The sequence below is a fragment of the Camarhynchus parvulus genome, chromosome 17 (genome assembly GCF_901933205.1).
Source record: "Camarhynchus parvulus chromosome 17, STF_HiC, whole genome shotgun sequence".
NCBI lineage: Eukaryota > Metazoa > Chordata > Aves > Passeriformes > Thraupidae > Camarhynchus > Camarhynchus parvulus.
In genome coordinates, this window is record NC_044587.1 from 6060794 (window position 1) to 6088321 (window position 27528).

The following is a 27528-nucleotide window of genomic DNA, read 5'->3' on the forward strand; positions in this document are numbered from 1 at the left end:
TTGTAAAAATGGCTAAAATTAACCCAGTTTTAGGTTTTTTAAACTTTATCTTTTATGGAATGCACTATCTATCTGCTTTGGCTGCTGGAGGGTAAACCTGCAATGTCACTCAGTCTTTCAGGAACAGAAGTTACCATTTATCTCCCCAGTTTGACAGAGAAACCACACTCAGGGTTTTTCTTACCTTCATGCCAGGTTCACCTGCAAGACCAGGTTGTCCCATTGAGCCTGGCGGTCCCTGGGAACAAAAAAAAAACCCCAACAAGATAATGAAAAAACCCATTGTAACAAAGCAGAAAGCAAGATCAAAGACATAACTCCTTTAGCAGAGCACTCCTGGGACAGCCAAGCCCTGGTTGCAATGCAATTACCTCCCTGGAGCTGGCCCGGGGTCCAGAGCATCAAAGAGGCCCCTGGTGCCTGGGAGGGCTCTGATCAGCTCTCACACCTCCCCTCTGCCCAGCCTCCTCTGCCAAGCACCTTCCTCTGCTCCTTGCAGTCCCTCTGCTCTCTAAGGTTAGCAACCCCAGCAGGGAGCAGCGCTGGAACCAGCTGGGGTGGAAGGGAAAAGGTCCAGAATTGGGTTTGGGAGCTCTTTGCAAGGGTCCAGCAGGCTGGGCTGGCACAGGAATGTTTGGCTGTGCTTTTGCTCTTGCTCTCTGCAGCTCCACTCTCCATTCCCACCTGTGTGAGCACATCCTCAGCTCCAACAGGCTCCTCCTGATGAGGGGAAAGCTGCCCCACATCTTCCAGCTGAGCCTTTGCCCCCCTTCCCAGAGAGGCAGGGGCACCATGGTGCTGCTGCTAAAGGGAGCTGAGGGTCAGCAAGGTGACACTGAGCCCTCCAGCACAAATTTTGGCCAGATTAGCCTTGACATCCATCAGCCAGCTGTCTCTGGCTGTACAGGGCCAGAAGATATTCAAAGGCCAACACCTGGGCTCAGACCAGAAATCCACAGCCCAGGCTGGATGGGCTGAGAGAAAGTTTCACCCTCTCGTGTGAGCACAGACTCTGGTAGAGGGGTTTGGCATTCCTCAAAGAGCCAAAAATGAATGCTTGACCTGGAAAAAGATAGGAATTAAGATAGAAAGATGGAAGATGTGAGAATGACCTTGCAAACTGTTCTCATTGAGTCCGGCTCCATGTGCAGCCCCTGACAGAGGGGTCACAGTCATTCACTATCTTTAGTCCCAAGATCTGTTGGGAGCTTTCATCCTTGTACATTTGCTCCTACCTCTGAGAAGCGTGGGGAATGAGAGTCTGTGAAACCAGCCCAAAGATGGGACAGTAAAGCTTCTCTTTAAAGGATTTGAGTGGTTTATTTACTTATGATATTTGCATTCCAGACAACAATCTCCCTTCTCTTTACAGTTGGGAATAAAGGAAAAAAGAGCACATAGTCAAGGGAGCTACCCAGGGAATAAAGCCAGTTCCTGGCTTGCTGAAAAGGATTCAAGCAGAGGAGGGAGCAGGGTGTGTGTTGGGTTTGTGAACAAACGCTCGTGTCACGCAATGAGAAAATTCAAGCTCCAATGAAAGCAAAAATCCTGCTTTGGTTTCTCCAGAGGTGCCAGTGCAGAGAAAGGCTCCTGGAAGAGTTACAGATTTGAATGAAGGTCTGTACTTTCTTGGTTGGCAGCATCCAGAGTGGCTCAGCAGCAGCTTTCCAGCTCCCCAGTGTGGTTTACCATGCTGAGAGCTCACTCCATCCAGTCCAGCAGCCATGAGAATGGAAACTTTCATGACTCACACACTTTGCATAGACTGCATTCAAAGGCACCTCCACGTCTGTGCTACAGCTCAGGACCTACAGAAAGGAGCTGTGCAAGGGGCACTGGCACACGGGATAAAAGAGCCAAGACTGTATTATTTTAAGAGGAGTAAAATAAAGCCAAAAATGCAGGGGAGTTGGGGGAAACCAAGGAGGCATCCCCTGCACTCCTCTGGGGCAGTGTTTGGCAGCTGCTGGTCGGTTTTGGTGTGTTTGTGTCAGTGCTTCATGGCAACCCCAGCCCAGCAGCACCGTCAGCAGCAAAGGCGTCGCTGAACTTCCTGCTGGGGCTGCCTTGGCCATCTGGGCAGACCTGTGTGTGTCAGAGAGGGAAGGACTGGCACTCAGCCTGAATTGTGCTTGTATTGGCTCCCTGACTCTGCCCCTTGGTGCAAAATGTTGGTCCCTGCCGTGGCCACCTTTGAAATGCATTTTCTGTTGGGAAGATGGGTCTGCACCTCCAGCAGCTGGGTGTCTGTGGACTGTGGTGGAAAGGGCGCTCAAATTCCTGATTTTCACTGTTGGTTTTGGAAGCTGACTGTCAGATTTCAGGGAAATCCTTCCTTGCAAGGTGTGGAGGGAAGTTCCCCTGCAGGGTCACTCCTCCCTCAGTCCTGCACTCCTGAGGGAAGGGGAAAGCAACAGCAGCAAAGCTCAGACCTACCTTCTGCCCCATTTCTCCCAAAGGCCCAGGTGGCCCCTGTGGTCCTTGGGGACCCTGCAAAATAGAGACACAAGGCTCTTTTCACACAAATGTTTTCATTCCTGAAGGGCCATCACTTCCATGGTCTGCAAGGCGAAACTCCAGTTCCCTCCCAGAGCTCAGAGGAGTTCTCACTGTGCAAGATTTGGCTAGAGGGGTGGAGAGGCCAGCAGTGGGTGTGCTGAGGCACCTTAACAGGCAAAGAGCTCAGAAGACCTTCCTGGCTCCCATCTAAAACAACTGCAGTGGCTAATCTGCAAGTGTCTGGTTTGCTCTCTCCCTTCACAGTCCAGCACTGCTGCCCCTCCTTGGGTCTGTCTGTCCCCAGTGACTCCCCCAAAGCTGTGGGTTCAGTTCTGACACCATCAGCCTCCCTCCTGCTCCTGCTTCCACTCCACCTACACTCCAACTCCTCCTGTTACATCTGACCCTGTCCCAGACCCAACCTTGCTTTTCTTTCCTACTTTCCCTTCCAAAATCCACCCCAGGCTGTATCCTACACTCTCCCTGGTAGATCCATGGCTCCCTTTGGCTTTCCAGGGGTCTGACCTTGTCTTTCCTTCTGGCTCCTAGGACTCTAGCCAAGTCTTTCCCATCTCTGACCACGCTGGAGTTGGCAAGGACAGAGAAGCTGGGAATGGGATAAGTGGTGGGAAGCGACAGACAAAGAAATGAAGTGTCTGTGTGCAAGGAAAGACAGATGGAGAGAGAGTGATAAGACACTTGCCGGGTCTCCTGGAGCCCCTTTTGCTCCTGGAGGTCCAGAAGGTCCTGGGACACCCTAGAAAAATTAAAAACACCAGGGTCAGCTCCAACCCAGCAGCAATTCAAATTCCTCAGCAGAAATTGCACCTCAAAAGTGCTCCAGTGACAGGAGGGGAGAGGTGGCCCTGCAAGTGCAAGATAGGGTCCAGATTCTTCCACCTGGACCAGGACTCAAGGACTTGAGGTTGTGAAAGGAAGCAGAAGGGATGGACACTTACTGGGAAGCCGCGTGCTCCAGTCTCCCCAGTCTCCCCCATCTTGCCCTGTGAACACACAGTTACAGCAGTTATCACCTGGGGATGTGCTGACACACCTGTGGTGCTCTGAGGACACGTGGCTGTCCCCAGGGCTGGCAGCTGTGGCTCTCCCAGAGGACATACCTGCAGCCCATCTGGGCCCACCCTGCCTGGCTCCCCTGCTCGGCCCTGCAAAACAAAGAGACAAAGACACATCCAGCAGGAGCACTGGATGTTGGTGGTGCTCTTCTGCCCCAGCCCATCTACTCTTGCATTTTTAAGCATCATCCCTTCCAGTTCCCTGCAGCTTTTGAGAAGCCAAATACCTGACATCATGCCCCAGGGAACACCCAACCAGCTGGGAGTGTGGGCAAAGGCCCCAATAGCAATGCTGGATAGATTTCACTCTGGTTGTAAGAGACTCATTCTTGCACGTTGATCCTCATGGAGCAATTGAACATCCCCGTTCCTGCAGGAGGATGTGACCTTGATCCTGCCCAGAGCATTTCTCAGCAGAGCTGGGAGCAGCCTTGGCACTCACCTTGACGCCTCGCGGCCCTGGCTCGCCCACGGGGCCATCAGGCCCTCTGGCACCCTAGGAGGAGGCAAAAGAGAGGCAAAAATAAGGACACAGAGCATATGGCTCACTGGAAAATCCAGCTGTCACTTTAGCCTTGGCCACCAGAACAGTCCATGAGATCAATCCTGGCTTAGCCAATTTATACCTGCTTGGGTTGAGCACAGCAGCTCAGAGCCCAGCACTAAAAGGATTCTTTCTGTGTTTTGTTGCCTCATTTCTCACTGTTACCAGCACACAGCACTTTTGATTCCTGTTAAACCAACTACCAACCACTAACCCAAGCCAGAGGAGAAAAGCAGGCCAGGAACAAGCTTATTTTCAGACAATGGTTACATGACAACAGTTTTGCAGCGCACAGACAAACTTGCAGTTCCAGCCTCATTGACAGCAAACCTTTTCCTTCCTAGAAACCTTGCTTTTCCAACACCTTTGCCCTTAACCCTTGCCACACCACACTGTCACATGGTCACAGTGTGGTATAGAGGTGCACAAGCCCCAGTACCTTCACATTGGGCCCCAAATTCCTCCCAAAGAGAAAGGTGTATTTGCTGGCAGCTGAACTCCAAGCCCTCAGCTACAGCTGGGTGATATTTAAAGATCTGGCTGCTGTTAAGGACCAGGCAGGTGCTCATGCATATGGAGGTGGGGAGGGTCTGGTGCCATGCCTGGCCTCTGTTCCTGGCTGTGGGAGAGTGAGGTGGGCACAGGGGCCTCGGGAGGTGTGTGGGACACACACCCTGCTGCAAATGAGCAGGTGTGAGTAGCTAAAATCAAACAGTTCATGGTACAGCTTGGGCTTCACTGAGGAAGGTGCATCCTTGCTCTTTTAGAGGGTTCCAAGTGGGGAGAGCCCTGGGAAGAGGATAAGGATATGATCAGAGAATCAAAGAAAAAATAGTTTGGGTTGAAAGGGACTTTAAAGACCATCTATCTTTCAGGAAAGCTCAGCACACAACCCTCTGCACCATTTGAGCCCCAGAGACCAGTGTGTCACACACACAGAGAATAAAGAGCCACAGTGAAAGGAAATAAAAGACTTAAAAAAGGCTGTGTGAAGAGACTCTATGAACAGACATCATGTTCATAATCGGTTCATGAGCTCAGTTAGGACTCTTAGGCACTACTGCAGTATAAATAATAAATAAAAGCACAGAGCAGTGCTAGGACGTAGTGGTAAGAGGAATTCTGAGAGCTGGCCAATGCAGAAAGGGAAAACAGGAGCCAATGTGCTTAATCGGGATGCAAAGCCAGTGCCAAAAGTAATAACAGGGCTAGGGAGCCAGTGTGTTAGAAAAGCAACTCCAGGATGACAGGCAAAGAGAGAGACTCACAAAGAAAAGCAGTGTACAGCAGAAGTGTATAGGAACCCCAGCCAAATTATTACAGCAGACAAACATTGTCAATATAAAATAATGCAAAAACTCCTACTGAGCTTGGCAAAGCCCTGTGCTGCTCAGAGGAGCAGAGACTGAATAACCAAGAGCCTACATTGCACTGCCAGTATGGCACAGCTCTGAAGAACGCTCAGCGTGGCCTCCAGGACAGACAGACAGACAGAGGGCTGTGCCCCAGATGGGACCCCCACAACCAAAGGGGTGTTTCACAGCTGGGGCTGTGCTGCACAAATGTCACAGCACCTCTCACCAGCCCAGCACCCCAAGTGCTGTGGCTGATGCTGGCCCCTAGATCAGAGAGCAGTGAAGACCAAAAGTTTTATTAATCCATGTCCCTGTAAACCTCAAAGCACAATGACGAAGACCAGAAGGTCACTAAAAAGCTGGGCTACTGTCAGCTGGAGTCAGACAGTCCTGTTACTGTGGGGTGGTGGGAGAGCAGGGCCTGGAGGCATCTTGGAGCTGCCTGGGTGATGGGACACCCAGCAAACACCCAGACCTGCACTGGGAAGGGAGGAGGCAGCATGGGTGTGATGTTGGCACTCTGGGAAAGCACCCTCAACAAGCAAATGCTCATCCTCCCTGGAAAACAGACTGTTCCCCTCTTCTTTGAGCAGCCACTTGGATATTTTGTGCAATTACATCTCTACTGTCTGAGAGGATGTGGTGAGCTGCCAGTGAAGCAGAGGGAGAATGTGCAGAGGGCAAAGATTCCTTAGCTCAGGCCTGGAAGAGGGAACAGGGATCAGAAGCAAGTGGGACATGGAAATTACAGTGATGAGCCAGGTCAGAGTTGGGAAGGAAACTGGAATGAGTCTGGGCCCTCCAGACCCATCTTCTGTAGCCTGTCCTGCCCTGTCCAGCCCTTTGCCAGTGCAGGGGCTGCTCTGAGCCTGGTGGGGTTTGTTGGGTGCCCTCAGTGGTGGCTGTGGCTCTCACCAGGGCTGGCTGGGGAGGTGTTCACAGGATCCTCATCTCTTCCAGCAGAGCCCTGTCAGCAGCATGGCAGGATCTGCCAGGGCAATCTCCCTTCCCAGCAGTCACCTGCCTAATCCCACCACAGCACCTCTCATTGGCATCTGACCTGAAGAAGGAGAAAGTGACACTCTATTCTCAAATGCATGTGACAACTTCATCTTCTCCAGCCTCCTTGGCTGAAACCTGGGATAAAGGCTTCCCCTGATCCACTCTGACAGGAAAAGTTACATTTAGTCAATTAGTTAAATTTTTAAAACTCTCTTTTACTGACAACACTGGCTGGAGATGAGTGAGTGAGGTGCTGGCAGCTCTCCAGGGAGCATCCCAAAGCCAAGAGCCTTAAGGCTCCTCAGAGGACCTCAAGGTGCCTTCCCCCTGCAGCCCTGGCAGCTTGGCCTTGCAGGTAGGGCTGAGCACAGCCCCTGGGCTCCCCTGAGACCCTCAGTGCAGGCCAGGACAGCATTTCAGCATTCCAGCATTTCCCTGTGCTGAGCCACACCCAGCAGTGCTATCAGAAACCCCAGGCTAAACAAGGGGCTCCCACAGTGCCTGGAGGTGACATCTCACACAGGAAGGCAGGGGAGCCCAGCTCCAGGCTCTGCCAGGCCAGGTGAGGCAATAGGGATATATCTGCTGCTGAGGCAGACAATGCTCCTGCAGAACTCAGCAAGGGGTTTCTGCAGAGCAGTGCTGCATTTCCTGCTGTTAAACACCTTCTCAGAGCTCAGACAGACAGTGAGCAGCCTCTCCAAAGCAGCATGAAGCTGCAGGCAGTAGCTCCTTTCCAGAAACCCAAAGCTCCTTCCTTACCCAGTTATCCAAATATTGATATTTTGCTATCACAGCCTGGCCAAACAAAAAAGCAAGCAGATGCCTTGAGTGAAGCCAAAGGGAGACATCCCTGGCCATGGATCTGGAAAAGAGCTTTTCCTCAAACACTTCTAAGGCTTTCTCAGTCAACCAGAAAGATCCCTGGAAGCAGAACAATACCCTCCACTTCTCCATGAACAACAACTCAGCTGGGCTTGGAAAGGCAAATATTTTCAGGTTTGCTTAGATAACACCACTTTACAAATGCCTGGCATTTATAAATCCCTGCAGTTGCTGATGCTGGAGACGACTGGGTCCATGTGGCAGAGGCAGCAATTCCTTCCCTCTGGCGTGGAGCAGCAAAGGGCCTGGAGTGCAGGTGTGCTCCCCTTGTCTTGGATTTACAGGAGTGGATGGATGAATGGCACAGTGGAAAAGAGAAATGGGCTTTGGGATTTGAAAAGCTCCCCTGTATCACCTGAGCCAGAACCCAGCAGTGAGAGGATATAATTCTAGAAATATTGGCAGGCACCCTGGCCAGGAGAACAGGGCAGGGTGAGGCACAGCAGGATTTCAGGTGCAGCTTTGTAATGTGGGTTACAAAATCATGGCTCTGGTTGATATTCAGCCTTTCATAGAGACTCCCAGTCTATTTGATGACATTATCCTTAGGAGACCACACATTTTCCTGCTGTGAGGAGCAGAAATGTGCTTTAGGATTTAAATGACATAGGGTGAGGGGCTTGCTGGACCAACTGCCTCCAAATTTAAACCCTGATTTGGCTAAATAATTAGGTTTAAGCATGTACATAGCTGCCATTAGCTGGTTGTTAAGCACATGTCCAAGTGTTACACTGAGTACAGATGAAGGGAAATGAGCCTGGGCTCACATGTCCAAGTTTCTTCTCCTTAGGGAAGACTAGAAAGGAAATAACATTTGAGGAAGATTGCTCAGTATCAGTTTGGTGGAATAAACAAAGACTTGTGAAGGAACAATAGCTCTGTCAGGACTAAAAAGAAGGTTACAATTTCTAAAAAGCTTTTCTTTCTACAACATACATATCTTGACACTGTGAAAGCTATCACAACATAAATGCAGACCCCAAAAATCTCCATTGTTCCTAACAATCAAAACCATATTTGCTATTTATGTTTCCTTCAAAAGCAGAATAACTTTAATGAAGCATCCACAAACAGAGCTCATGGAATCCACAAACATCTGGCAGGGGCTGCATTCATGTTTCCACTCTGAATTGAATTACATCCCTTCTGCAAGCTGGGATAGACAGAGGGTAATGGGTGAAATTACAGCTGGGGGATCATTTCCCCATCCTGAGTAAAGCAAGAGCTGGAATCACAGGAGCAAGTAGGCAAACATAGGATACTGTGTGCCTGGAATATCTTCTAAGAGTATGAAGAGAAGGAAAATGTGAATGAGACAGATTTGAACCAGAAATCCTCCAGGCAGGAGATCTGCTGGTTCTTACAGTACTGACTTCCCTACATCACATCCACTGAAATCTGTAGAATTCCACAGCAAAGCCCAGGTTTGTCCTTCCTGCTGGGGATCTCAGACGTGCATCTCTCTGCCTCACAAATTCTGCATGGATGAAATCACTGCAGTGCTCAAACAGCACCAGATCTCCACCAGAGCCCAGCCCAGCGATGGGAGCTGAGAGCAGAAGCACCAGCAGCAGATCCAGAGGCTCAGTCCTTGCTGGTAGAGCTTTAGGCAGAGTTTTACCCAATACTGGTGTCCTTAGGGCAAGACCAACTCCTTAATGCTCCCTTTTCCCCAGGCACTGCCTCCTTTCTGCCTCAATGCTCTGCACATCCAGAGGTGATTTCTGCAGGCACTGCAGCCTGTCAGGGTACAGCAGCCACTGCTGCATTCCTGTTTGCAGGGCTGGGATGCACTTTGAGGTCTGGCTCTCTCTGTGGAGGCATCTCCAGAGGGAGGGAGTGGCACAGGACCTGCTGGGCTGAACATCTGGAGGGGAAGTGTAAAGCCAGGCCATGCAGCTGAAGGTCTCTGCTGCAGGATGTGCCATTCTGAGCATGGGCAGTGCTGGTGGCAGCTGATGTTCCACAGGAATTCCCTGGAGGGTTTGACACCAGGCAACCTCCTGTCTTGGGAGCTGAATCCAGCTGTCCTTGTGGGCTGAGGAATTGAGGCCAGCATGGATGTCAGAAGCTGAAGGTGGTTTAAGTGAGGGAACCTTGGACAACCCCAGAGCCAGATACTGCAGTGCCTGTGCCTGCCTGCTGGAAGGAGAAGCTCAGGGGCAGGGATGGATCTCTGGCTGGCAGCTGGGAGGAGGCAGCTCCTGGACTCCTTCTCTGTCATTGCAAACATTAAAGGCACTGGCAGAACCACCTGATCCCCTGAGAGGACCCACCTCTCCCAGAGCCTTCACATTCACAGCCTGGATCCATCGGAAGGTGTTTCCTGTTCAGCCCTGGGCTGCAGTTTTACCTTGGGGTATTTTCCACCATCCATTCAGAGCCTGCCATGAAGGAACACCTCCAGTTTCTCATCCAACATGATCATGGATGTCCCAGACTGCCCAGGTAATCCTGCTGGGCAGCGCAGGGGAACCACACTCCCTTTGCAAGGGGATCTGGGGAGGGAACTCCATGGGCCTTCCCACCAAGGAGCACAGAGGAATGGGAGCTTTTCCTTAAAAGATGAACCCTGATAAACATCTGCCAAGCTTGGATGTAATTGGCACCCTTCTAGATGTGATTTTAAAGTTTAGAGCAGTTCCAGAGTACATAACTCCGTGGTTACAAAGCTTCCTAGCTGGTTATTCCATTTTCTTTTGCTATTTGAAGAATAGCACAGAAATAGTCCCAGCTATTTGAAGAAAACATTCACTCTGGCATAGGGAAACACAAAATTGTTGGCTGTCCTGAATCCCCCAAGCAGAAGTTGCAGGAGAAGCAGAGAGTGGGAGTAGGTAAAATGTATAGTTTACTCCAGTGTATGCTTTTGAAAATGAAACATGGAAACAGATCCTTGGAAGGAGAAATGCAAAATATGTTGTTGTTGGGGCCTTCAGCAGAACTCATGTGTGCTTGCTATTAATACTTTGTAAAGCAGCTGGACAAGGAAAAACAACCCAAAGCAGGGATGCTGCTGCCATAAATATCCAACTGGAGAGGAAAGACTGAAGAGCTCAGTGGGATGGGGGCTGGATGTCACAGGCAGGAAAACAAGCAGCTTTGGCAGGTCTGGAGGTCACTGTCCTGACAGCTGTCACCCAGACACAGCAGGGAGAGCCACACAGGAACTGACTCTGGGTGTCTGTGAGCTCTTTATGGAGGGAAATGTGAACTCACAGCACTGCCAGGGGTGCCAGGCACTGGCACCCAGCACAAGGCTGGGGCTGCTCTTGCCAGGAGGATGAGGAGTGACCTGTGCTCACAGGGTGGTACTGTGAGGTGTGTACACATCAAATCAGGGCTGGAAAAGCCCTTAGAAAGGTACAGAACATGTTTATAATTTGATCTACTGACAATGCAAGGCACACCTTCCTCACAAGCCTGTGGAGCCCTGCTGGGAGGTGTCAGTCCTGTGGGACTGGAGGGGAACACAAGGGTAGAACAGCCCAGCTCTATTTCTGTCAGACTTGTCTCTCAATTCTATGTCATGACATAACATTTCCTCCTTCATCTGCCTCTGGTTATTTCACAGCATTTCATATCTCAGCTACTTTTTCTCCCACAGCATCAAAGGCACCTTTTCTGCTTTTCTACCATTACCTTTCCCACAATTTCAGACAACTAAATCCTCATCATCCTCACCAGAAGCATCCATAAACTGTGTTTTGACATGGCAGGTAGCTGGAAAAGACAGTCTGGACCACTTCCATGATAACCTCTACTCTGGGCACCCCTCTGCCCTTACACATCCTTTGCATGCACTTTCCTGGTAAGATTTGTTCAAGGACCTTTATGTGCAGCAGAAACGTGTTTGTGGAGGTGCTGCCCAACTTCTGCTCATCTTCACACCCCCAGACCAAACCAGATTTAATAGATTATTTTAGATTATTTTTCCAGTATCTGGAAGAGGAGAGGGATGACAGCTCAGTGCTTACCCTGCGACCCTTCATCCCTCGGACCCCTGGTGCACCCCGGGCTCCTGCTGGACCCTGCAAGGGGAAAAGGACACAAAATGAGGAAGGCAGCAGCTTTGGTAGGACCCTACATCCCTATGTGATCTGCAGGGGCCTCAGATGCAGACCCTTGACCAGCAGATTGGTTCGTTAAACACTTGCTAAAAAACATCACCATTTTTACTTGCCTATAAATGGCTTTTTTTTTTGTGTGTGTGTGTGTGTGACAGATTGTCTTTGGATTGTGAACATTTAGGCCAAAGACCCTGGCTGAGTTTTGCATGCTTAATGACCTGCAGGCTGTTATCTGTGTCAGTGGTGTGATGTGAAGTTGAACATCCAGAATCCTCTCTGAATCTATTAAAAGCAGCTGTTTCTCAGCATCTGTTCAAAAATAATAATAATAATAACCAGGATCTGGTTTTTAGATGTCCAAATACAAAATCAGACACCTCATCTTGGGTATCCAAGTTTGATCTTTTCAGCCAAATACTGATTTTATCTTTAAGTAACTGTTGCCCTGTTAATGCTGCATAAATATTGATATTGGCAGCTAGATACTAATTTAATGTGAACTGTTGGTGTTGTGGATGATCCTGTTCTTACAGTTACAGAAGGATTTCAGGTTTTCTTTTAATCTGGATTTGTACACACATGATTCATTAAGGTGCATACAGAAAATGCAGAAAGCCAGGTTTTTTCCCTGCTAGAATATTTATCAGAGTGAAAAATAATAAAGGATATATTTATTTAACAGTACTAAATTTTGTATCACAGCTTTTTAACCTGATATTAAAGTTAGTGCCTTTTTGCTGTCAGAAAAGAAAACCTCAAAATGACACATTCACTCCTTGCTCTCAAATATTCCACATCAAATTTGGCTGTTTACATGTTAATAGCTTTTACCAACTGTCAGCCCTGCAAACTCCACCACAGATCAGAACAGAATTGGACAGTGATCTTCCTACTGCTCCTACAACTGCCATTTATGAGGATTTTGCTTTTGTGCACGGCATGTAAGTTCAGGATACAAATGCTGAGCTGTTCTCACCCAGGATGGAAAAGGCAGTTGACTGTAACTGTGTTTGTGCTCACAGAACATCTCAGCTGGGGTAGTGAGGACAGTGGTGACTGGCACAGGCAGGGCATGTGGCAGAGGCCTGTTTTATAGAGATTTTTATGATAACCATGTACTGAAATGAAATCCTTAGCTGGTATTTGGAATCTCCTCTGGAAGTCTCAGCCTATCCCAAACAGCTTATGAAAGTACAAGGACAGAGACATTCATTGTGCTGGCAAACGTTGAGGGAATAGCTAGATACCCTGCTGGAATTCCAGTGAACTGTTTAGGAGAACATAAGTGACCTTTAATATTCCTATATATACACATTATTTCCAAAACTGTATACAAACAGAAGAGATGCACCATAATGGTGAGCAAGGAGAGGAAAAAGGAATTCACAAGCTTCAGGAAGCTGACACCAAGGGCAAAGTTTCCTACCATTGAGTTTGCTCCCCATTTCCAGTCATCTTTTGTTGAATTAATCAGCCACCACTGCTAAGGCTCATTCAAAGATTTTAACAGTTTAGGACAAATAACAACTGCATGCCTCAGGTCTGGCTTGAAAGGCAAGTAAGGAATGTTTGGTGGAAAAACAGCTGGAGTTAATGAGTGGGGATTTGATATTAGGAGATTATTTGATTTACTGGCTCTGTGGGGAAGTTTGGCTTATTGAATTATGACTTTTTAAAATGCATTTGTGGAGCAAACATTTTGCTTGGATGAACTTGTTATTTGCCTGGAGGAGAAGAGGGAACTGAAGGAAGCAGAAGGACCTGGGGACAGCCTCCGCTCCCAGAGCTTTGCTGCGAGGTTTTGGTATCTCCACCTGCATCTGATGCCTCAGCTCTTTCTCTTGTTATGCCCCAGTGGAGACAGACAAAATTTGGCTTCACTTGAAGGTACATTTAGCGGTGCATGGGATGGTGCTCAGGGCTGGAGCTCTCTGCCACAGCACAGAAACTGCCCTGGTCATGGGTGCTCACAGGCCTGGAGCAGGAGGGAGCCCAGAGCTCCAGTTGTCCCCAAATAATGTGGCAGCTAATGATGGGAATTGTTAAAAATGAGACATCTACAGATATGCAGCTGCCTCTAGGCTTCTGTCAACAAGTGCTGCCATGAGGGGCCACAGAGCAGCTCAGTGCTGGGGGCTGTGGGTGGCATTGTGCTGCTTTTATTGGAAGGACCTGGCTGGTGCCACATCCCTGCTCTCCAGGCAGAGATGGGTCACCCTGAGGTGCTGCTTGAGCTCAGATTTTCTCTTTTCCTCACCTCCACTCACTTGTTACTGCACAGTCAGTGCCCAGGCGGCAGCTGCCTGCAGCCAGTGCACCCAGAGCATCCTGGAGCTCCTGGCAGTGGCACAGCTGACCCTGATTTGGAGGCCACACCTTTGGCACTTCCTGGGCATTTCACTGCTGTGATCTTCCTCCCTGTTACCAGCACTGTGGGAATTCACAGACTGAGCAAAATCCATTCCCTGCACCCACCCAGGGCTGCCTTTTTGTTGGCTCCAGCAGCTCTTGTGCTGCTGGGAGAGCCCGAACTACATCTAAGGAACATCTGTGGGAAACTGGAGCCAGGCTGAAATCTGCCTCCATGGCCATGGCATGCTCCAGCCACAGCTGCAGTGTGCCAGATGAACCTGTGCAGATGGAGGGTCTGTCTGGGGGAGCTGCTCTGCTGCTCCTCTCGTGCCAGCAGGGGCTTTGACCAGGCAGGACGGTCACACTGCGTGCCATGGTCACTGTGATAAATCCCCGTGATAAATCACTGTGATACATCACTATATCACATATCACCACACTGCCAACCATTCCCAGCACAGAACACCTTGAACTAGGGAGCTTGTGTCCTGCCAAAAGATTGAGGCTGGATTGTGACTTTTGCATCCCTCCTTAGGAGTACAAAATTTTGAATTAAGCACTGTGCTTTTTTTGTGTCTCTTTCCATGTTGCTCCTCCCCATGTCCCAGCCCTCTCCCCATATCTCTGGTCTGTATCAAACTCAAATAAACTGGAATACAGTTGCTGGACTTAGCCCATGCATGCCCAGGATGTGGTGTTACAAGGTGGTGATAGCCTTTACTTACTGTTGGTCCAGGGATCCCAGGAAAACCCACTGCTCCTGGCATCCCAGGGTGCCCCTAAAAGGGAAGGAAGAAGAACATGCCTGCTGTGAATGTCCACAATCTGCACAGACCTTCTTCCTCCCAGTGGGAAGACAGGAAAAATGGCATTGCTGGCTGCTGGCAAGGTCAGGCAGAGCTGATATTTGTCAGGGTAAAATTGCTCAGGGGCAGAAGGAAATGGCCAGACTGCCACTAGCCCAGCTCCAACCCAGCCAGCGATATCAGCAGCAAGACTTTCTGAACAGCCCAGAAGAGAATGGGCTGAATTAATACAAAAATATGTCTTTGGGTCTTGTACTATGGTAGACAGGAAACAAGTGTCAGAGAAGACAAGATCCAGCTGAGGTCCCCACTGTGAAATTCCTAAATGCAGTCCCCTGAAAGGCAGAGCACAGCAAGGCACAGTGACTGTGCTGCCCAAGCATTTCCAGCTGCCCTGGTCAGTTTGGACAGATCCTTGTTGGTGGGCACTGTCTGTTCTAGAGCCAGGATGGTTGGGAACAGGCAGTCCTTCAGCTCCTGGTCGTCTCCACTTGACAGAGCAGGCCCTCAGCTGATGGAGCCACAGAACACACCTCAAACTGCTGGGAAAACTGCTGGACTCAGCTGCTGGGGAGAGGCTGCACCTCAATATCCACTCAAATGCCCATTCCCATCCCCACAGACAGGGGAAGAAATTGCAGCTGTTGTCATGAAAGTCAAAGACAGGAGAAGCTGCACCCGTGGCTAGGACAGACAGAGAGGTGGCAGCAAGAGTGAGAGAATGCAGACTTACTCCTTACCATCGACCCCTTGACTCCTGGAGGGCCTGGGGGTCCCACTGGGCCACGGTCACCCTAGGAGAGAGACACAGGGAGAGTGATCTAGAGCAATGAAACAACTAAAAAAATCCACAAATTCATGTCTGTGCCATCAGCTTTCTACCAGAAATGCTTCCAGTATTACTCTCTTTCCATCCATCTCAGTAATGGAAGAATTGTAGGAATTAACTAATCCTCCACATCCCAAGAGAGGGGACTTTACTCTTGCCATCAAAAGCACCAAGGTGTGAAGGAAACAGGCACATCACCTTCAATTCCAAACAGTGCTAGGGCTGAACCCAAGGAAATCTCCAGCTCTGCCCACCCAAGGCAGGACATGGCTGTTCTGCAGTATCACAATCCCTACACATGCTGGCATTGTCAGAGCCAGGGATTTGAAGTCTGTTGTCACAAGGCCCTACTGAGAGCAGGATTCCAGCTGGAAAAAAACAGAGATGCTGCCTGGTGCTTTCAGAGGAGACTGTGGATGTTTTGGGGTAACTCTTTGTCCTGTTGCTCTTACTGAGACCACAGTTCCAGCAACCACGACCTGGAGGTCTGATTTATGAGGGGCTTGGAGCTGGATGACTCCCCAGCCCACCCTAAAGATAGGATCCCTTCTAAAACAAGCAGTTAAAGAACTTAATGTACCAAAACATCCCTTATTCACTGCAAAAGTCTTCCTTATCCCCTCATGCAGCCCATCTCTCTTTCCATGAACAGGTCCCTGACCCAAAGGTAGGAGACAAGAGGGTCAAGCCCCACCAGCACCACCACAACCTGCTGATGTGAGGGGACATGAAGGTGTGGCTTTAGTGATGGGACATCAACAACTCCTTTGGGAGATGGTGACAATTCCCACACAACTGTCTGTAGTCTCCCTGCAGCCCCGGGGGTGCACTGGGAATTAGGTGTGTTAGGTTTGTATGCTCAGGGGGATGAGGAAGGAGGAATTAGCAAATGCTGCCAATTAGTTTACGCCCAAAATCTGACCTACCTTCCAACAGCAAAAAGTGTAAGGGGAAATATTTTCTGGGCTCTAAGGAGCTTATTAAAAACAAACCCCAGAGTTTGTGTTGTCACCAGCTGGCCCTTGTAAACCAACGTATGGATTTTTTTTTCCCTGAATGGATGGATTTTATTAAGTGTGTATTAACTGTATTGTTCTCTTTGATAATCTTTGGATTCTACTGGCTTCAGTCTTAACTTTTGCAGCTCTCAGGATGGAGATTGCTGACTCAGCTATGTCTAATGAAAGCATATTTCCCACTTCATTTAGCTCACAAGAGCGTAGTAAGCTGTAGGATACTATGCCAACTGGAGGCCTGGTTGAGGTTTTGATTTGATGATAGCTATTTCTGTCATCCCTAAATTTGTCCTGGTAGAGAAGCCTGATGGAAATCCCAGCTGTGCTGAGGATCTCCAAGGGCAGACTTTCAAAGGACATTCTGGGTTTGCCTTGACACTGATGTAACATCATCCCATTACAGAGCTGATCTGGAAGTTGAGGAGATTTCATGTGGTCAAGGCTTTGGCATGGAAGGCACAGGGACAAATGTGAACTTAATGGAATGGAGGAAAAGATCTTTCCTGCATGGCAAACACCTTATTCTTCATTCAATTCAGGGCTGCAGCTGCCAGTGAGACAGCTCACTCAGGCACCAATTTGCTGTGTAACCACCCTGGACACATTACTCTTTATTCCTCTGTTTTCTTTCTCTAAAACACAGCCCACATCATGTCACTCTTTTTAGTTCTTGTGAGCCTTGACAGCTTGGACTGAGACTGACTCTGCTACTGCCCCACCGGGGCCCACAGGACAGAAAGGCCTTTCCAAAGGCTGCTGTGGACAGACAATAAAATGGATCTGCAGCAAACACAGTATAACTGTCACAGAGTCTTTACATCATTACCCAGAGGACAGGGCTTGAAGCAATAAAAGTGAGAAAGAGAGCACTGATGTGTGGAATGCATCGTTTTATGCTCCTCGCTATCTTTACAGCCGCACTGTGAATAATTAAAGCACCAATGAAAACCAGCAGCGTGCGAGTGAGGTACAATGAGTGACACACATGATTTGTCTTTGGGAGCTGCCTCTGAATAAAAGTTTACACTCTAATAGAAAACAAATTAACGTCCTTTTACGTTTTTATGTGAAATAAAGTCCTTTTCATTCCCCTGGAAGAGGTTTGTGTCTGTAGTGTACACAAGAGGGCACCAGCCCTGAGTGTGCCCAAAGCATTCAGGGGCAGCCAGATGGGATGGTCCTCAACAGATAAAAAGGGAAATATTTGGACCAGCTCAGATGGGTGGCTGCACTCTTGTACACCTGAGAAATTGCTGAGACCTCGTGTTCCATGCAGGCTCAGCCCTGGTCCTGTGTGACCCCCCCTTAGCAACCCAGAGGACACCTCTGCAGCAATCTGTAACCTCAATCCCATGGACTCCTCCCATGACCAGCAACATAGGGCTGATGGATCTCTCGTTCCCATAAAAACCACAGCTGACTGTTAAATACAAATTCCCTGGCATATTATGAATGAGGAAAGCTAATTTTTCAAAGAATATTTGACAGCATCTCCCTGGAGGACAGCGCATGTTAATTCCTGAATGGGAAGTGGATGATTTTGGCCTGCTCCTAGTCTAGCTCAGACACCCTGGACGTGCTTCATTCCCAGCTGGGTGTTGCACTCACATCACAACTTAAATCTCCACAACCCTTCTCCCACCCCAGCCTCGCTATCCTGCAAAAATTACAACAATTTCATTGCAAGCAATCTTACCTTTTCTCCTGCTATTCCAGGCTCCCCCACCGGACCAATGAAACCCATGAGACCCTGAGGAAAGAGAAGAGCACAGCTAATTTTCAGTCTTTATTTGCTGAGAAAGTAAACAGTTCCTTTGGTCCACCTTGCTGGTTGCAATAGCACAGCATCCCTTGTCTAATGCTCAGTAATTCCTACTGGCTACCAGAGCGGATGGAGTTGCTCCCGGCCATGGGAATGTCTAACTCCACAGCTGGTTCTGCTTTAGGGGCCAGCTGGAACAGCAGCACCAGGATCTGCAAGAACCACAACACACAGAGCAGTGGATGAGAGAAGGAAGGAAGGCTGAGCCCATAGTGAGGCTTCGTTCTGTGAGCTTTCCCCAAAACAGCTTCCCCAGGAGCTCCTGGGCTGTGCAGAGACAGAGAGTCAGCATCATTTTAGCAGCTGGACTGGGTAGGCTTCTTCTGGGTTAATCCAAGCTGCCTCAGCCCTTTGTGCAGACTAATTTTGCCCTGGATAGTGTTGTGCTGGTGGGATGCCAGCAGGAAATAAAGGTTCCTGCAGCCAGAGAGGCCAGCAGGGCAGTGGATCTCGCACACCACTCAGAAACCATCTTGGAACAAACCTCCAGCCTAAGCTCAGGGTTTAACAATGTTCGGGATAACGAAGAGGCAAACAGAGCTGCTTTTAATTAGGAAGATGGAAACAGATGCAATCTCAAGAGAAGATTCCTGAGAATTAAGATAAAGCAACCTCCCTACCAGCTCCAGTGGTTTCTGGCTCTGGAAATGTAAGGGACTGTCCCCTCTGCCACTGCAGGCACTCGTCTCCTCTGTGCCATGGTGGAAATACCAATCAGCCATGGGATGACAGCTACAAACAGAAAAGCTCCACACATCCTGTAGGGGTGTCACCAGCCTTTCTGAAGTGGTCTTTGCTTTGAAATGGCCTTTGTGTCAGAAACTGAGGCAGTCCTGGAGCACAACATTGTCATTGTGGCCCGGCTGCATGAACCAGATCCCCACGGCAAGCAGAGCTGGACTCAGCACAGATTGCCCAGTGCAGGAATCAACTGGAGAGCAGAAAACTCTGCAACATCTGCCTATGCAAGGTTGCCACTGGGTGGCATTGCTGAAGGCTGCTGGATCAATTATCCTTCCAGCAAGACACAAGTGCAGGTACACAACCGCATCCAGTTCCTGAATTTTTCCAATAGCCCAAGGCCACGAAGACGGCAAATGTTATGGCAGAGAATGGCAAAGCAATGAGATGCAACAGGGAAATGCATTGCTAGGCAAAAATAGACAATAAAGAGAGAAAGGCTACATCTCGTTAATTTCTAATTTCTTGGAAAACCACAGAACTCTTTCTCCCGGGAATATGATCTTTAAGAAATTTCTGGTTCCCTAGGCCAGTTCCTGCAGAAGAGGGATCCCTGCTCTGCAGAAAGTGTTGGTCCCATTCAGAACAAGACTCTTTCAAACTCCCTTCCAAGGGGTGCTGCATATCCAAGCTCAGCTTGAAGGCCAATTTTCAGACCCACTGTCCATGGCAGCTTCCACCTTAAAAGCCCCTCAGGAATCTGGATCCTGAAGCCAGGTGTACTGGTGATGCTTCTCAAGCTGGCCTGCTGGTGCTTTGCAGAGGGGTTTGCAGGGATCTGAGCACACCAAGAGCCCCCAACACCCTCCTGAGACCCCCCCCTTGCTGTCACAGATGTGCTGCTTGTTATGGCAGCTTGTGCAGAAACCTGCTGGCATGGCCAACACTGCTCCTGCTGCACAGATGGGATGGAAGGGGAGCACAGCCAACATCTCAGCCCAAACCCAGGGGAAATTCTGCCTGCGCTGGTGCACTGTGGCACTGCACAGGGGAAGATGTCACTGCTCCCCACGTGAGAGGAGCATCCCATGGTTGTGAACGTGAGATGCAGGGCTGGGACCTTGTAGCTTCCAGCACAGTAGCTCTGCAGTGTTTGCAGCCAGCACTGTCTGCTCTGGGCTAAATTAACCGACATTGCTGTGTCTGCAAGCAGACACAAATCGAGATAGATATGTCTATGCCAAATAAATCTCAGTAATTTATCAGGAGTATAAGGAAAAACAGGGGAAGATTGGGTAATGATGCTCTTCACTGGCCAAAATGGGATAGACACTAAAGGCGAGGAGATTTAGGTTTTAAGACAGAAAGATTTAGGTTTTAAGAACCAGAAGAGCTGCCAATGGCAAATATTTAATCAAAGCAGACACGAATTGTGGTCATTACACTAAAATGGCTGTGGCACAACATATTTTTCTCAGGTTCCCAGGGTTGAAAAGAGGGCCTGCACCAAGCAGGGCTCTGGGCAGTGTGTGTAATGATGCACGTGAAGTCCCAGCAGCAGTGGCTGCCCGGATAAAGGCCCACACTATAGAGGAAAGAATGTAAAACATTTATATTAGACAGGAGTTCAGCATGTCGCTCATGATTCAGTCTGCTGTACTCCCCAGCCAAGGGCACGGCGGAAAAGGGATGGAGATTGTTAAAAAGTTGCTGGGGGCTCGTGGAGGGGGGGAGCAAGGAAAGGAGGGGGGACTGGTGGGTTGTAATTCCTAACTCCTGTCTCGCTTTTCCCATTTATTGTCCAGCCCTGTCATAATTAAGCCCCCCTCTTGGCTCCGCCAACAGAGAGCAAGTCAGCACTGAAGGCTTGCATAAATCAGAGCCGGTTTGGGAGGGAGAAGCAGCCCAGCATGAGCAGGGTCTCCCAGGGACGGGCCCGCTGGTGGCTCCCAGCGGGAACCGATGGCGGCCTCTGTGTTTGACTGGTTCACCAGAACTCAAAACAAAACAAACCAGGCACAAAGGGAAGGGACGGGAGGGAGTAAATGTACAATCCTCCCATTCAGATGAAAGAAAGGGAAAGTAAAACAGTAAATATCGCGGTTTATAGACAGGAGGACGCTCTGACCCGCAAAGAACAGCCATGTGGTTTAACCCTCTGTGCACCGGGCTCAGCCCGGCCCTGGGGCTGGGTTGGGTTTCCACCATCCTGGCAGTGAGGGGAGGGAAGGTGGAGAGGTGCTGTGGAAACACCACAGTGCCTGAAAATCCCTGACTGAGATGTCTGGAGGCCAGAGACGCCCTGGAGCAGAAGGTGAAGGGTTGGAAAGGAGCAGTGCTGACATGTGGGAAACACCAGTGCACTTCCCTGCTCCATTCTTGGTGACCCTCTTGACCCTGGCCAAGACAATCACGACGTCCCCATCTGCAAACCTGACATTAGAGCCCCTCTCCTTTGGAAGGGGAAAGACATGAAGGAGATGGTGCTATTGTCCTTTGACAAATGGTCTTAGAATACTGATATTGAGACATCATACTTAGACCTTAAAGGAGAAGAGAAGGGCGTTGGGTGCCCTTCCCAGCACAGAGTGATGGGTACATGGCTGACCCTGACACAGCCCCGTGGGTGAGCAGGGCTGTCACTTCTTGTCCAGGGGAAGGGACTCAAACAGCTGCTCCTGCTGTGACAGGACCTCCCAATCCCATTGAGGACATGAGGCAATTGGAGCCTCTTTCAGCAGGCACAACTCTTCACTGGGAATTTTTGGTGCCAAGCAGGGGCTCCCTGGGGTGGCAGCACCTTCCTGCCTGCTCCAGGCTGTTGCTTCTCCCACGGGGCTCTCTGACCATCAGCATGGACATTTTGGTGACATTCTCCTTCAGCGACAGGAAGGCTGGTGGCTTCCCTGGCCAGAGGCCTTGCATTCATCTTCATATCCTTCTGACTCCATCTCCAGGCAAGGAAGGGTTAACCCACACATTTCCAGGGTACTGGGGCGCCTGGCAGCTGGAATCCTTCCAGCACAGGGAGACAACAAGCATCTCATGAATGATCTTCCCCAGTCGGTGTCCTTGCAGTGGAAAAACAACACATCAGGGGCTGCCCTGTGCCTTAAAACCTCATTTTTCAAGGAGAGCTCAAGTATCGCCGGAAACCTCACAGAAACTCCCGTGTTTTCCTACACAGATGTCCCTAAGAAAGGGAAGAAATCTCCAGTGAGATGGATGGCTGCTCTCTTCTCATACTGTCATGCTGAGATTTTCTACTCTGAGAGAAGCCATTTGTCAGGCAGAGCAGCAGGACTGAGAAGTGTGATGTTTTCCACCCTTACTGTGGAATAGAAAACATCGAGGTCTCCACAAGAGAAAACAGGGTGAGGTGATGGTGTCTTCAGTGCCAAGGGCTCTGCAAAAATCCAACCCAGCCCCAACACCAACTGCTGACGTTTAAGTGGAGGGAGGAAGGAAACCCCAATGCTCCAGCATCGTTCCGTGGAGAAGTGAGGGGAGAGGAAGTTATTTCTCACTACTCTGGTGAGACATTTTTGTTCTAATTACTTGACTGGTTCAGAAATGGAAATTTTCTGGGTGATATTTCTAGGCAGAGACTAATTGACTAAGAATAACACAGGCAGCTTTCCTACCACTGTGCTGGTTTCAGTGTCAGCAGAGGCCAGCTGTGTTTTCTTTTCGATGAACAGTGCCTACAGTTCTCATCCAAGGTCAGTCCTGAGGGAAGTTAAAGAATAATAATCCTAATGATGCTTTGCCCTTCAAGGACAATGTCTGGTTAAGGATCTCAAAGCACTTTTAAATATCCATTTTTAACAGTGTCCACAGGTGCCACTTCAGAACAGGAGGCACTGGGCTAAGGTCTGCTCAGGGCTGTCTCACACCTTCCACAGAAGGGGAAACTGAGGCACAAAGCACTGGGAAGTGTTGTCTGAGATCGTGCAGAATCTGATAAATCTGCAAGTAGAAATCAGATGTGCGGAACAACTTTGCTCCTTCAGTAGTTGCTCTTCAAGGAGCAAATTAACAACCATAACACAGAAATGGCTCTAATTTCCAAAGACAAGTAACCACCTTTGATATGTACAGAGGCTGGTATCAGACTGCTGGTACTGAAAAGGATCCACCTTGACTTTTGTAGACTTGCTTGGTCAGAAACCCTTGGAGGAAACGACCCAAAGAAGAGCCAGAGAGGCTGACAAGCTAAACCAAAGCAAACCAAGCTGACCATCCAGCAGGGAAAGTGTTGGGAAGGACAGCAGTGGTGGGAAGCAGCACCCGCAGTGCCAGGGCCAGCTGCCGCAGCCACTTTGGTGTGGTGGTGCAGGAACACACAGAATTTGTTGGAGGCTCTGTGGCTTCACTTTCAGGGCTGTTGGTGGACAAGTTTGTTGGTTTCAATCACAGAGATGTGGGAACAATTGTTGCTTTTTCCTTGATGCCTGTGGTTCCCCCAAAGCCTACAGGGATTGTGCATGTCCTGGGTTATGCCAGCAGAATGCTCTCCATGAAATTACAACAAAATGCAGCTCAGTGTCTCTCTTCCCCAGGGTCTGGTTTCTTTAGCTGCTAGCTCCTCTACTCCCCAGAAAATCTAGGGGAAGTGAAAGCACCCAAAGCAGAGAATCCTCTCCTTGAAGCCTGGAACCTGGAGCACCAGGGCTGTGGGCAGCTTTGAGGTGGCCAGAAGTGCCTGGCCACTGCTCTCTGCCTGCACTCTGGGCACCCAGGACACGTTGTGCAGAGGAGATCATCAAGGAGACAAGGAAAATGAGGAATTTACCTGCTCACCAACTTTCCCTGGTCGGCCACGGTTTCCTGGCTCACCCTGCAGGACAAGGAGACAAGGGCACATGGGTTACTGGGCGCTGCCAGCCAGACCTGGCTCTTTGTACACCCTTTATTTGGGCTGCAAAGTGTGAATCAGGGAAAATCTGTGAGAAACAACATCTTACAAAACCAACTGTGACTTGGAGGAAGAAAGAACTTTCTTACTTATCCAAAGTAAGAACACTACTGACACGAACATGGAGCAAACATTTGCTGTTCTGGAGTGAAATGCCCCAAAAGCTGGTCCTGCTGTAGTAAAATAACCTTCAGAGAACCACACTGAAACATAAGATATCTATGGTATAGGCTCAGCCTAGTCCTGGCTACTTTATCCCAAAGTTTTACAAAGCAGAAGAAGAAAATACAACCCAAATATTCCCAGGCAATGCTGGCCCCTGATTCTGTTGTTAGAAAAGCTCAGACAGGCACACGTTACAGTCACATGGAGCCTCCACAGGAAAACCACAGCAAGAACCTGTGTGAGATAAATCCCAGTGCAGGAAGAAGGAGTCCAGAGCATGAAAATGATGAGGGGTGAAGGAGAAAGCAGAAGGAGAAGGATTGCACACCCACCAGGGAGCAGGGCAGCTGTGGCAGGCAGAGTGCCCTGCATGGGCCAGCCAGGCTCACCAGTAACCAGCAGTGTCTCCAGGACAGCAGCTGTATTTTCTCAGTAGGCAGATACTCCAGATGTGCTGCCAGAGCACATTTTTGCTATTTACTGTTTGAAGAGGTTGTTTTTGTTGGGTTTTCTCTTTCCTTTCGAGTGTGGGTTTGTGGAGTGCATTGCCCTGGGATGGCTCCTGCTGATAATTAGGCAGCAAAGATAGGAATGATGTGCATTGTTTTAGAACAAAACCATGGAGAAGCAATGGAAAATGAAGTGATGATGGAGGGAAAAGTTGGTTAATATCAAAAGAGGAACACATTTGTTTATAATAGCTTAAAAATGCACCATCATTCTTTTTGAAGAAAGAAGCAGAAGCGGAGACCCCAAAATTCTGAGAAAAAGATGAACCCTCAGTTCTCTTGCTCTCTCTGGAATGAATACTTGGGAGAGTGGTCAAGGGTGAGAAAAGACATTTCCCTCTTCCTTTCCTCCCTTCTACCCACTGCTTTCCTGATCAGGAACAAACTCTTTTCTTACCTTTGGACCGTTGGGACCAGGTGTTCCTGGAAATCCCTTCCGACCAGACCGACCCTGAAATACATTGAAAAACCATAAACATCAAAAGCTTGCAGCTGCTTTGCTCACAGGTGCTGCTTACATGCTTGTAAAATAAAATAGAAATGTAAAATATTCATTTTCTGATCCACCTATTACAAATTTTTGGGATATTTTACTATCTTGAGGTGACAATTATGTACAGATCCATTACAAAATCCTGAGCTGGCAAGCTCAAATATGAAAATATTCTTTTTGCTTCTTCTAACTCTGTTTCTGTGATATATCACAGAGGTCAAAAGGACTCTCTTTGACTGTCCAGTCTTTTTTTTTTCTCTTTCTTTTTCCTCTACTCATTGAAAAATACTATAAATCAAGGAAGAAACACAAGGGCTGGTTATGGAGATGCTTTCCAATCAATGTCATTTATCTTGAGGATGAACTGTTTAAACATTAGAGGGTTTCTCAAGGTTTGAGACTCCAGGAAAGTCACAAACTCAACACCCTGTGCAAGGCACTTCCTGGACTTTCAGCCATCCTGGATCAAGCAATCGATCAAGCCCTGGACAAGACAATAATTCATAGCAGGGTAGATTAACTTCCCAAACCAGGAGGGTGGAAGCTTTATGAGAATTTAACTACAATTCCATTGCAAAGTCATCAGAGCTGGTAATGACTGAGTGAATAAATGAATGAAACCTACCTCTGGACCAGGGACTCCTGGTGGTCCTAAGGGGCCTTCATCTCCCTGAGTGGAAAAGAAATTAAAATAAAAGACAAAATTTGGACTCACCATGCAGCAAGAATGAAATGCCTGCAGTATGAGCAGCGCTTAAACACAGGCTGTGTGTTCAGCTGTCACATTTTAACAGCTGAGCCCTTCTCTATCTTAGAGCAGCCTCTGAGGTTTCTCAGGAAAAAAAAGATCTCAAGTCAAGCTCTGCCAGCAAAAGCCATCCAAAATTTGACCAAGGGAACACCAGTTGATTTGGTCTGTGATGAGCTGGATTTGGCCCCTGGGGTACCCTGGACATGCTGCCATAACTCTGCTTCATTTGATTTGGCAGGGACGTGAATGCTATAGAGTTCTCTTTTTCTCTCTTCCCCCCAAAAAAGCATGCTCCAAAATTTCCCACAGAACCACTTGGCAACTGTATGAACGTTTCCCTTTTGCTTTCAGCTGGGACTACACATGCTGCAGAATGGAGCTATCACAAAATCTCACACAGCAATTGGACTCGCTCCTCTCCCTTGGCTCCACACCAATTTCTAATGTGATAGGATCAGATCTACAGTTTCTAAGAGACCTTCAATTAAGCTTCACAAAAATTATCTCAAGTGTCTAAACCCAACTGCCAAGAGAGGAATTAAAAGCGCCCTTGGCAGCCCCAGCCTGGCTGCTCTCATTTTGGTGGGCAGCCCTGGTAATGAAGGGGCACTGGCAGGCTGAGGGATGGGACTGGGGGTCAGGAACCCAGCTCCAAGGGCACAGACAAGCCACCCACAATATGCCCCGTTTCCAGAGGGATCTAATTTAATTCAGAGCCCTGACCCGGTGCCCTGGGTGAGCACAGTGGTGAGAACACAGTGCTGTGCTCTGCTGCACACTCTGAGCCCTGCAGCACAGCTCACACCAAACTCCATGTCCATGTCTTTGGGCTCACTTTTACACTCACTAACTAGAGCAAATTGAAGGCAGCTTGGTCACGCCTGCCTGAACCTGGAATGCAGGGCTTCGATTCCCTTTGTATTTTGGCTGGAATATTTTTTTTTCCCCCCTATTTCACTGCAAATAAATGAGCTAATTTGCATTAATCCCATTTAGAGAACAAGCAGAAGAGTTCCCAGAAAAAGTTAAGAATTATTAGTGCTATTAAAACGAGCTCCTGCCCATGCATGTGCTCAGTATTATTTACACAATGTCTCGTGACTCTGGACAAACAGCTTACACTGGCCTGAGTGAGAGGAAATTACACCAATGTCACTGGAGTTACCACAGGATAAACAGGGAACCCAGACATTCTCTGCTGCTCCCATCATGTACAATTAAATCAGTGACAATTGTTCCCTTCCTAATGACTGCAAGGGGAATGATGCTTCAGGTTCTGAGGTGAAGCAGTGAGTGAAAGCTCTCAGGTGCTGGGCAAATGAATTTCTGCAGAGCAGCAATTCCCATTTCCTTCTCTTTTTACAGAGGGATGTTTCTCCGTGTGAGAGAGCAGAGTCTGCAGGTCTCATGGTTGAAAAGGAACACACTTAAAAGGAGCAGAAAGCAGATGCCAGGCCAGGGCATGTCTGTGCAAGGGGATGTGCAGGGAAAAGGGCTCTAACACCCATCTGGGGGTGGGGGAACAGGCTTTAAAAGCAAAGCCAAGGCAGATTTTAGGGTCAGCAGATGCCAGCAGTGACTGGAAGCAGAGATCACAGGCCTTGGAGATCACACAGCTCAGAGGATCTCCTCTTCTGCAGGGCTCTGATCACTCAGTATAAGCATCTGCTTCCAAATTCAGAGGGACTAGAGCATTTTGAACCACAAACACCATTTCACCATACATTAATTTAGAAAATTCAGCATTCTTCTGTA

General features: G+C 48.8%; 1 protein-coding gene across 3 annotated transcripts in view; it reads right to left on the reverse strand.

Annotated features, from left to right (window-relative positions):
* Positions 1-27528, reverse strand: part of LOC115910772 (collagen alpha-1(XXVII) chain-like) — a 149035-nt gene that overhangs the window by 42501 nt on the left and 79006 nt on the right. For all 3 annotated transcript variants that reach the window (XM_030961168.1, XM_030961167.1, XM_030961169.1), the window contains 13 exons: positions 25648-25692; positions 24927-24980; positions 23733-23777; positions 18131-18184; positions 15330-15383; positions 14509-14562; positions 11339-11392; positions 4018-4071; positions 3621-3665; positions 3459-3503; positions 3203-3256; positions 2437-2490; positions 185-238 (listed from right to left, as the gene is read on the reverse strand). In XM_030961168.1, the coding sequence (XP_030817028.1) occupies positions 185-238; positions 2437-2490; positions 3203-3256; positions 3459-3503; positions 3621-3665; positions 4018-4071; positions 11339-11392; positions 14509-14562; positions 15330-15383; positions 18131-18184; positions 23733-23777; positions 24927-24980; positions 25648-25692 (666 nt within the window). The remainder of the gene's footprint in view (positions 1-184; positions 239-2436; positions 2491-3202; positions 3257-3458; positions 3504-3620; positions 3666-4017; positions 4072-11338; positions 11393-14508; positions 14563-15329; positions 15384-18130; positions 18185-23732; positions 23778-24926; positions 24981-25647; positions 25693-27528) is intronic.